General features: G+C 37.4%; 1 protein-coding gene across 1 annotated transcript; it reads right to left on the reverse strand.

Annotated features, from left to right (window-relative positions):
• Window positions 1–33: 33 nt before the first annotated feature.
• On the reverse strand, window positions 34–525 carry LOC128208481 (transmembrane protein 229B-like). Its single transcript, XM_052912045.1, has one exon. The coding sequence runs from the start codon at window positions 523–525 to the stop codon at window positions 34–36; it is 492 nt and encodes a 163-aa protein (XP_052768005.1).
• Window positions 526–11,453: the final 10,928 nt, after the last annotated feature.

Consider the following 11,453-nt stretch of genomic DNA (forward strand, 5'->3'; position numbering starts at 1 on the left):
TCCCATGACTGTATTCTATGTCAGTGTTTTTTTTCATTTATCTTTCTTGTTCACATCAAATTCATCATGAGTTGGTCCCCAGTATAATTTCCTGGTGAATGGCAGAACGAACTGGTCCAACATCAAGCCACACATGTACCACAATGGTGCATATTCTAGAGTTACCAAGCCCATGAAGTCCGCATCATAATGGGTGTAATCCCATGGGCATAGGTCAAACTGTTGCAGAAAAAACCCTGAGCTAAATTCCCAAAAGTATGTCCATATGAGATACACAAATCCCCGTAATATTAGTGGCATTCCCCGCTTCCTACAATGGACATAAATCTGTTCACAGACTAGTCCAGAGACTCCGTAAATTGGCATGATCCAAATGCTGGTGTTGCCCATCAGTTTCCAGTTCAGGTTGAATACAAACTCCCATCCTGCTGTGAACATGATCTCAGTGGCATAACCATGTAGGGCATAGATGTACCATCTCCAGAACAGTGAAAGTTGAGTCACAACTTGGACTTCTTCTTCCATCTTAATGATCCTCTAGTTCTTCTTTCTTAACACCACCTGAAACATATTAATTATTCAAACATTTACCAGTTTATGTATGCAATGTTTGGATTCTTATACTTTTTGAAAGAACTTTTGAGAAAAATTAAATCAATAAAATTTGAGCTAGGAAGGTTAAATCATGCCTCCGGATATTCCATGTGGTTTTAGGTATTCTTTTAAATTTAAAAAAGGAGCTCTTTGTGCAGCAAAAAATCTTGGGAAAGGGTATAGCAATTAGTGCTTTTAATAACATAGTAGTGACAAATTATATAGCTCTCTAACAGACTAAATTATTGTGAACCCCTTTAGCAACACCATGACAGCAGGCACATGCAAGTACATTATACAGGGGTTCTAACAGCAGAGAATTGTTAATTCTGAAAAATAGATAGGGGCAGTTTGAGTATGAGGGATTCATACCCAAAGCAGGGTAAAGGGGCTAAGACCCCTTGAGAAATTGTTTGCAAAGTCAGTTGTATTCGTTTCAACGTATTTCTTACTGTTTTTTATACAAATGATTGAGCAAAAACAATCTTTTCAAATGCAGAATAGTCTGGAAAGAGCAGATAAAAGCTCTCAATCCTGATTTCAGGCTAAAATCTAAACTTAAAGATGCACTCTCACAGATTGACCATCTTAACAACTTTTTTATTTTTAATCTTGGAGAGCAATTTTTTGCGTAAATACAGGGTTCTCAATAAGTTTCGGTTAAACCGTCTCAAATAGTAAAGTAACTGACCAGCTTCTACTTAAAATTCATTTAGTTTTCCAAATCTGAACCAGCCCAATTGCCATTTGAACCGTCCATTTTGGCCGGCAGCCGGTTCTTATTGAGAACACTGTAAATATCAGCAAACCACTGATATAAGATTGCTGACAAAAAATAAGATCGTAGATTTTCATATTTCCGTTTTAAAATTAATTTTTTATGGCTTAAACTGTTTCGAACGGTTTAAGAAAAATGCATAAAACATCAATTTTTGAACTTAAATATATAAAAATCTGCAATCTGAATTTTTAGAATCACTGAATTTTATTTGAATGCAATTATTTATTATTTTCCAAGTTCCAGGTCCTGTGTTGCATTATTGAACTGGAGTTTTCAAACTGCTGGTAAAATCCCCCTGCACCCCGTGGACATCCTAGGCAAGGCCAATTCCCCGCTATTCTCAGCGAAAACAAAACCACCAAATTCACTCGGCACTGCAGGGCTACCTAGTTACAATAATGAGCGAGCAGGGATACTTTTTTATTATTTTGACATTTCTTATGTATCCCTGTAACGCTACAACTCTCTACCATTTAACAACGGGCGAAATGATATACTGTAATAATATGCATTGATGTTGAATAATAATGACAAAGTTGTTCAATTTTTATCCGACAGTGATCTGAACTGGATTTAATATGTCATTAGAGTTGTTATTTTCACATTAATATATAATGGGTCACGAATACCGTTATACATGTACACAACCAGTCAGCTTTGTCCCAGATTTACCGATATCGGGATACTTGATAAACAATCGACACTTGTAAGTGTTTTATGATAACTTAACATGTTTTTTGGGCATACTGACATAACTTAATACGTGTTTAATAGTAGGCAATAATATTTTCTTAGAAATTTGAATTTATAACGGAGATAATTTCAAAATTGTGGCCGCGAGGATTCTCTGTGCAAGGACCGCTTGCTACTTTTTGCTGGGATGGTGAACGTCACGAGCCTGCCATATTAAAAAAAATCGTCAAAAGACTTGTTGACGGCCATTTAGGTGGACTACCAGGACGGTAATAAGCAGCCAATTTCCCCCACTATCCCAGGTATACCCCCGAAACTGGGGGAGGGGTGTGGTTAAAGTTCACTGGTGCATTTATATATATATATATATATGTATATTCGATATTAATTAAATTTTCTGGTATCTGAAGTCTTGACTGTCGCCAAGTACCAGTTGACTTTACCCGACTTTTTCAATTCAATTGAATAGGGCGACTTTCACGTGTCAACAGGGGAAGTTTAAGTAAAACATTAAAAGTTCTAAGGTTTAGTCTCAATGCAACTTACACTTCGAACTAGCAGTCTCTGGATATTTTAGCGTAAACAAATGAAAACGTTACCTTCTCAGAAGTCAATATAAGGTAGCACACAACAACTTTTGTTGGTTACCATACTTGAACTCATTCGGAACTCCTCGGCCATATTTCACTGAAAACAACCTCGGGTCCCAATTTCTCGAAACTTCTTAAGTCTCTTATAACAGAATTAAGCTAAACCCACTATTTTTGTCTTTCAATATTTTGAGTTTTATTTACTCCTTTAAATGTGTTAATACTTAAGATATGAATTGTCGTTATAATTATCACAATAAACAATTTTTCATTCATGAAAAATCACTATAAGTATGTATTTTGGCTAATTGAAATAAGCAACTTAAGCATGTTAAGCTTAAGAAGTTTCGAGAAATTGGGGCCGGATGTAAGCCGGTACAGACGGGTACAGTACATCAGTAAAAGAAGTTTGAAAATGACATTAAAACAGCATTAGGTAAACAATAAGGCGGATTTTGATGTATAGTTGATACAAAGTCCTTTTCAAAATTTGAAGTTAAAATTACCTTTAGCAGTTATGAAAACCTAGCATACATGTATTAGAAGTTGAAGCATATGGCATGGATAGTAGTAGTAGTATTTCTTTAGAAACGTTCATTTCTGTACGTGATACACGGGGTACAACTTTCCTGGGTTAAACCAGTATTGAGTACACCTCTTTTCCAATCACAAACTTTTAAATGCCGAGCGCCAGGCAAGGGAGCTACTTAAATTGTACCAACTTTTATAACGTCTTACGGTATGACGCGGCCAGGGATCGAACCCACGACCTCCCGCTCCGTAGGCAGTGCCTTAACCACTGGGACACGGAGAGTTAGTCTTACACAAATCAATTAAAAAAATACTTTAAAATATTTCAGATGACAAACAGAAATGAGGCTTCCGCGTTTTACGATGGATTTGTCTTTCCTGTGAGCATCTATAATAGATTCTTAGTTAAAATGCCAATTTTGTTTTTTATATAAATTTACAGCTATTTCGAAGACTTTTCATTCAACTTAAAACGGAGAAAAGACCACAACCCTCATCAATAATAACATATTGTTTTTCTAATATTGTTGTTTACACTCCTGCGTCCATTACAAACCCTCACACCACCGTTGTTTACACTCCTGCGTCCAAAGCATCCCCTCTCATCGCCGTTTTTTTCACTCATGCGTCCATTTCATCCCCTCACACCACCGTTGTTTACACTCCTGCGTCCAAAGCATCCCCTCACATCGCCGTTGTTTACACTCATGCGTCCCTTGCATCCCCTCACACCACCGTTGTTTACACTCCTGCGTATATTGCATCCCCTCACATCACTGTTGTTTACACTCCTGTGTCAATTGCATCCCTCGTATCGCCATTGTTACACTCCTTCGTCCATTGCTGCCCCTCACATCGCCGTTGTTTACTCCCCTGCGTCCATTGCATCCCCTTACTTCGCCGTTGTTTACACTATTGCGTCTATTGCATCCCTCACATCGCCGTTGTTTACACTCCTGCATCCAATGCATACCCTCACATCGCCGTTGTTTACACTATTGCGTCAATTAGTTTAAATATTATATATTTTACAACGATTGTGAAGAAAGCTATGATAGCTTATACTAAGTCACTCTCGTTGAATTACGGACACTACGGACCATATGGACATTACGGACCAGACATTACGGACCAGATTAAGGGACACTACGGACCAGATATAGGGACATTACGGACCAGATTTAGGGACATTACGGACCATCTTCGGAAACTTACGGACCATGATTTAAACATATTTTTTTTAATTATTCACTCATTAGTTTTTAATTTGTTAATAAATACTTGTATATGAGTGCTCAGTATGACGTTATATCTTCCATAAAACTGTGAAAAATCCCGTGAAGTTCGAATAGATCAGTGGTTCAATATAAAATCTTGTGAAATTCCAAAAGGTGTTAAAGACCTATGCATTTATAACAATTATGTGAAAAATAATGAACGAAATTTGAAAGATCGCCGGTTTAATCAGTTAAAAGCAACAGAAGAAATATTTTCCAAAACAGTTTATTTCCCAAAATAAATCTAGCAGAAATATTTTCCAAAACAGTTTATTTCCCAATATAAATCGAGCACATATAAGAACATATCAGTGTTTACATGAATCACGAATAAACAGCTCATGTCACCAAAGCCTCCATTCATATCTAAACAGGCCCATAAAGTCTCGCACATGCTTTGAGCAGACTGCTTGTAGACAACTTGTTGGCAGAATACTCCACCCAAAGCTTCATGTCCATGTCGTACTCGTCCCTGAAAAGTATTACACATTTTCAATGTCCGCGATTCCGTTTTATATAAGTATTACATAAATAAAAACATATAACCTTCACTACTACTCGTAACCTTTTATGTTATTCCATTTGAAGTGTTTTATGGCTATTCTTTTTATAGCTATTACATAAATAAAAACATATAACCTTACCTACTACTTGTAACCTTTTTATGGAAATTGAATCCCGAAAATAAAAGTTAAGGATCATACCTGAAAGATGCCTGTTCATCCAAGCTATTGGTTAATCAGTTTTAACCATTCCTGAAACTAAAATTTGTCGAAATTTGAAATCTATGTTAGTTATATGTTTAGCAAGTTCATCATCCAATCTTAAGAGAAAACTGTAACATACCTGGACTTCCATACAGTCCTCTGGCCGAGCTTCATCATTACACGTGATGCACGTGAATTCTAACTCGGTACCATCCAGGTTCACAAACATTATACTGACAATCTTTAATTGGCAATCATAAAAGTGTGAAAACCCATTGTAACAGCGCACTTTCACTTTTTCAGTTACATTAAATATAATTGTCATACTGAGCACTCATATTCAAGTATTTATTAACAAATTTAAGACCAATGAGTGAATAAAAAAAAACAAAAAAACAACAACAAATGTTTAAAAAAAATTGTCACGATGTTGCGGGGGAGTGTGGACTGGGAGGGGAAAGAAATGTGACGGTCTGCGTTCTTAGTATAACATTCCGTTATAGACGGAAATACGTTCATAGTACGTACTCGTATGTTTACTTGGTTGATAATGTGGAAATAAGCAAAGTCCGGGCTCCGTGTGGATTGAGAATTAACTGTATATAAAGACCAGTGGACCCCTTCAGGGTCGAGTATGCTTTTCTCTGAAGGGATCTGTTGGCCTTCTTTGGTGTCGCACGTACGTTACATTATAATAAATAGGAACGTTGACGTCACTGTGCCTAAATTTTAAAGCAGTTTTACATTATCGGGCACAGATTTGTGGGCTTCACTCACCTAAACTTATCGATAATTTTACATATTTTTATGCAAAAAAACATACCGATTACGATAAAAATGAGAACATATTCTGTCCCCGGGAGTGGTTTTGTATGTACATAGTATACTATTAAGCCTGGCAGGTAATTTAATTTTGTTAAAAATGCAGCCTTTCCGGTCATGAAAGTGTAGAAATACACTTAAAAACTTGGTCATGTACCTCATCTTAAATATATAATTTCAGACCAAACAATGAGTCAAATTCCTGTGTCAGGTATGGCCATCTATGAAAAGAAATACGAGCTAATGCAAGGGAAGCAACCGTGACATAGAGTTGGAACTAGCATTAAAAGTTGCCTGTAACCTAATGAATTGTGGGAAATTTTCTCCCTCGTGTACTTCCTTTCCGAAAAATCCAACATGGGGTTCGCTAACGTGTGGAACTCGCATCCAAAAAAATACGGCCCGGGCTCTAGATACTGGTGAATCTTCTTTAAAAACATGTTTAATTTTAAGTCTGAAAATAAGACATACTGTTTGAGTTAACGTAATACCCGTATTATTGTTAGTTTATCGGTCGTGGTGTGAAGAAAGAACGCTATTTTACAAGCAAATTAAGAAATATAGTGGAGAGCGGGCCATTTGCAAGGCAGTGGAATAATGGGTGGAATTATTTGCACCTAAATACGTGAAAATATATTAGAATTGATGATTTGAGAGTGGAAAGAATCGTTAAATTTAATGACTTAACAACATTTTGCAAGATTGTTGTAAGAATTTAATTGTACCACTGCTGTATATTTTCGTTAAGTCCTCACCCTAATTGGTCAATTGCTGGTGCAGGTTAAGTGTTGACCAATAAGTTATTAAGCACCAGATATAATGACTCGGAAAATTGTGCGGTCAGTCTTGGGACCAAGCCCAGTATTCCCTGCTTACAAGTCAGTCTACCAATTGAGTTATCAGTTAACAAGCCTTGACAGTTCTCTGACCTATGCGAGTCAGTACTTTTACATACTCTCCATGCAAACTAACCATCAGTTTTCCGAACAATGATTAGGGATATGCAATTCAACAGGCTGGTGAAATTAACCAACTGGGCATTATTGCTCTATCTGGCAATAAATGCCTGATCAAGCAATAATTAGAACCAATAAAAGTAACATTTTATGACTTGTTTTCTAAGCAGCAACAAACTTCGAGATTTGGAGAATTTGAAAGAGATGCATTGTGATGAAACATTTTCAGAGAAAACTCTGGAAGACTTCCACAATTAGTGCCTAAAATCACAGAGCAGCTCATGGATGTTCATTTATCAAAACATAATGAAAACAGTTGAAATTACATCAAATTTCTTTACCATATGTATAAGCTTTTTGTAATGCACTAGTCAATTGTAACCACGGCCCCCCAAGTCCGGGGAATAGCGGGGACTTTGACTTTAGGTCCAGCCAACCCCGGGTAATATCCCTGTCCTGCGGGGACGAACTGATGGTAAAATCCCTGCCAAATGCCCCTGCACACCAGGGACCCTATGTATGGCCCATTCCCCGCTATATTTTGCACGGAACAAAATCATCGCATTCACCCCACACTGCGGGGCCACCTAGAAGGTAAAAACAAGGCCATGGTTACAATTGACTAGTGCATAACTTGCGGTCAAATGAGTTGTGGATCTGAAAAGGGCAGGGTAGTATATTGAAAAGGGCAAGCCAGCTCTTGAGTTGCGAAGCGACAAATGTGGGAGGGGGTTACCGTTCCTGTAAGGGGGGTTTGAAAGTTCTCTCCTAAGATTTTTTTTATTTATATATCCAAATTAATGCATTTTCAATCTTTTCCAGACTTAACAAAATCTTTATTTTTTTCACATTTTCTGTAATGTCTAAATCTCAAAATTTGTATGTGTCTTTTTTGGGGTAGCAAAACTGTCTGGAGTCTGCTTTTGTGCAATGTCACATCTTCCTCCTAAATAGCATCTACAAAGAAGAGATATAAATCTGAACATTATTATAATCATAATGGCCTAAATACATGTCCTGTTTGAATGAAACATTTAGCTCTGCTGTTATTTTATTGTTTTTTTGGTTAAATTTATGTTCAATTTAATGACATTTTAGAACCAAATGACAATTAAAATTACTGTCCTGAATTATCTATTAATGAGAAGTCGGGGCTTAAACAACAAGTTCTTTAGGCTGTTTTATCTTTTGTTAATTCTTAATCGGAAATTGAATAATTTAAAATCCAAAATGTTAAAGTAATCATACTTACTTTTTTAAATTTCAGCCGGGTATGCAAGAATACACATGGCCTTATCAGAAAGTACGGCCTGAATATGTGCAGACGATGCTTCAGAGAATATGCAGCTGATATTGGCTTCAGAAAGGTATTCAGATTGAAACAGATGCATACCATATAATTTAAAAAGATTTTTATTTCAAATAATAGTATTAAAATGAATAAAATATATAAACAACCTAATCCTGTAGTCATTTTCTCCCATCGGAGTAGTACTGCCTCAGTACTTTTTAATCCTGTTTTGTAATGTCTTAAAATGTTTTTCATTGCATTTCAGTTGGATTAAAGATGAGCCCACAGAGGAAGCAGGTCCAGAATTTCCATCCCAGCCTGGGAGTTTGTTTTCAACTCTTTATTATGCTGTTGAATAAAGACTGAACCTGTTTCCAAATAATTGCTTTCAATTTTGTACCCAACCGTGTGTTTTTGTCTGTCCGTTGGTTATTCTGTCAGTTATAAGCTTGCCTCTCCAAGAACTGTTATTAATGATTGAATATCATTTGATCATAACAGAATTGTAGAGCACCATTGTAAGGGTGTGCCACGTCAACGCTTATGTGCTAATATCTTCCAAGTTCAAACTGGGGGTCGGTCAATGTTGTGCAATCTGAATTTCATAGTAATTATGTCTCCCCCTCTCTGGGGGAGACATATTGTTTTTGCCCTGTCCGTCAGTCCGGTAGTCCGTCAGTCCGTCCGTACGTCACACTTCGTTTCCGATCGATAACTGGAAAACCGCATGACCTAGGATCACCAAACTTGGTAGGGAGGTTGGTCGTGAGGTGTAGAGGATCCCTATTGTTTTTGGGGTCACTAGGTCAAAGGTCAAGGTCGCGGCGACCCCCAATATAAAAAACATTTCTGCTCAAAATCTTGAGAACGGTTTGACCTAGGTTCACCAAACTTGGTAGGGAGGTTGGTCATGAGGTGTAGAAGATCCCTATTGTTTTTGGGGTCACTAGGTCAAAGGTCAAGGTCGCGGCGACCCCCAATGTAAAAAACATTTCCGCTCAATATCTTGAGAATGGTTTGACCTAGGTTCACCAAACTTGGTAGGGAGGTTGATCATGAGGTTTAGAAAACTCCTATATTTTGGGGGGTCACAAGGTCAAAGGTCAACGTCGCTGTGACCTCTAATGTAAAAAAATATTTCCGTGCAATATCAGGAGAATGCTTTGATCTAGGTTCACCAAACTTTGAAGTGAGGTTGGTCATGATGTCTAGATGATCCCAATTGTTTTGGGGGTAACAAGGTCAATAGTCAAGGTCGTGGTGACCTTCCATGTAAAAATCATTTGCGTGTAATATCTTTCACATATGTTTACCAAAAATTGTAGAGATGTTACTCGGGTGTACAAGACCCCGTCACCCGCATTGTTTTTGAGGTCACTATGTCAGAGGTGAAGGTCACAGACACCTGAACATAAGAAAAGGTTTCCGATCAAAAAGTGGAGTTCCTATTGCCTTTGAGTCTTGAACTTTTGCATGCTGGTAGGTCTTCTTGGGCAGATGATCGGTATTGATTTTGGGGTCACTGGGTCCAAAAAGAGAGTGATGATGAAAAACGGTTTCCAATCAATAACTTAAGTTCTGCTTTACCTGGAGTCTCCAAACTTTGCATGCTTGTAAGGGTCATGCAGTAGTTGGGGTCACTGGGTCAAAGGTCAAGTCCACAAGGGTGTCTTGGCCTTATATTTAAGTAATAATTTAAGTAATAGAATTCAATTTTCACGAAAATGTAGAGCACTTGGAAAGGGTGCTGTATAGCAGTCGTACTTGGCTCCAAGTCAAGGTCACACTTAGGTATGTGGAACCTGATGGATCTTGCTGCTTGTCACTAAGAATTTGTTCAAACTTCGCTGAATTCTACAACAGTATAGAGGTGTAGCTGGTGACATAACTGTCCTTGCTAAGGTCAAGGTCACAAAAATTATGGTCAATGAAGCCTGGGAACATTGTCTCGTGAATCAGATTTAGTTATAACTTCAGAGAATTGTGGAAGCATGGGATGGTGTTGTGCACAACACTTGAGCTCTAATCGTACCAAAACGGTGTGATTGTGACCACTCTTATTTTATGGAATTTTGGTATAATTAGATTGTGGGTTATTTTCAGTCACGAAGAAATGAGATGAATGGCTGAAAAACCTTGGTTTTAAACACCAGAAAAAAATGGTCGACCCAGACTTGCAATTTAATTGGTTAAAATTGCTTTGCCTGTTGTCATGAAATAAGTAGTTTCCTTTATATCCAATTTCCTAATAAAAGTATCTTGCAGGTCATAAGATCTATCTAGTATTAATTTTATATTAATTTTATGAAAAGTACTTCCTTTGGGCTCTCTGCTCATGGGTAAAGCCTCGGGTAAAGGTCATATTTTGAGATGGATTTATCTTGAGGGTGTCTTGTAGCGGTACTCTACATCGAGGCCACAATTATAAATATAGCATAATTGGTTTCAAATAGAACTTTGCAAATTTAAACACTGGAAGGGAAATGCATAACCATTATGTGACCGCAAATGCCAAAGCCTTACTTAAAAAAGGACTACAGGTCGATAAGTAATAATTGCACAGAAACTATTTATACTTGAGACAACTTGAGAATTAAAATAAAAATAATTCACAGTATTGTTAACAACTATGGGATGGATTTGGTATACGCTTGGAGGTCATTGCAGCTTCAACAATACTTCTAAATACCTTAAGGACCTGTTCCTATCGTTAAAACTCGGATAAGACCCATATTGGAATATGCAACTGTTGTGTGGTCACCATGGTTAAAGAAAGGTATTGTAGCTATAGAGCAAGAGTTAGTGCCAAGACGTTCAACTCCCAAGTTAAAGCTCGCCTATCGTACGAGGAACATTTACGAGAACATGGGACTACTTATCCTTATCTATAGAGCGAGATGAGCAGACGTCATACAGTTGTTCAAATTTAAGTTATGAAGACGTTCGATGAAGTCAGTTTACCTAGTATACAGCTTAGTGCTTCAAACAGTACAAGAACTACTAGTACAACAAACTCGTAACAGACTTAAAATGTGCATGAAGAATCTTGTGCCTATGACTTAAAATGTACATGGAACTATCTGTGGGAGAATTGTGTTAAAACTGAAACTGTAAATAGTTTTAAAGACAATTTGAACGATGCCACGAAACTTAAAGCCAACAAGTTCTCTCATGACTTTTGAGAGATATTGGGTGTCATCACAAGCAGCAG

This window comes from Mya arenaria, chromosome 11, assembly GCF_026914265.1.
Source record: "Mya arenaria isolate MELC-2E11 chromosome 11, ASM2691426v1".
NCBI lineage: Eukaryota > Metazoa > Mollusca > Bivalvia > Myida > Myidae > Mya > Mya arenaria.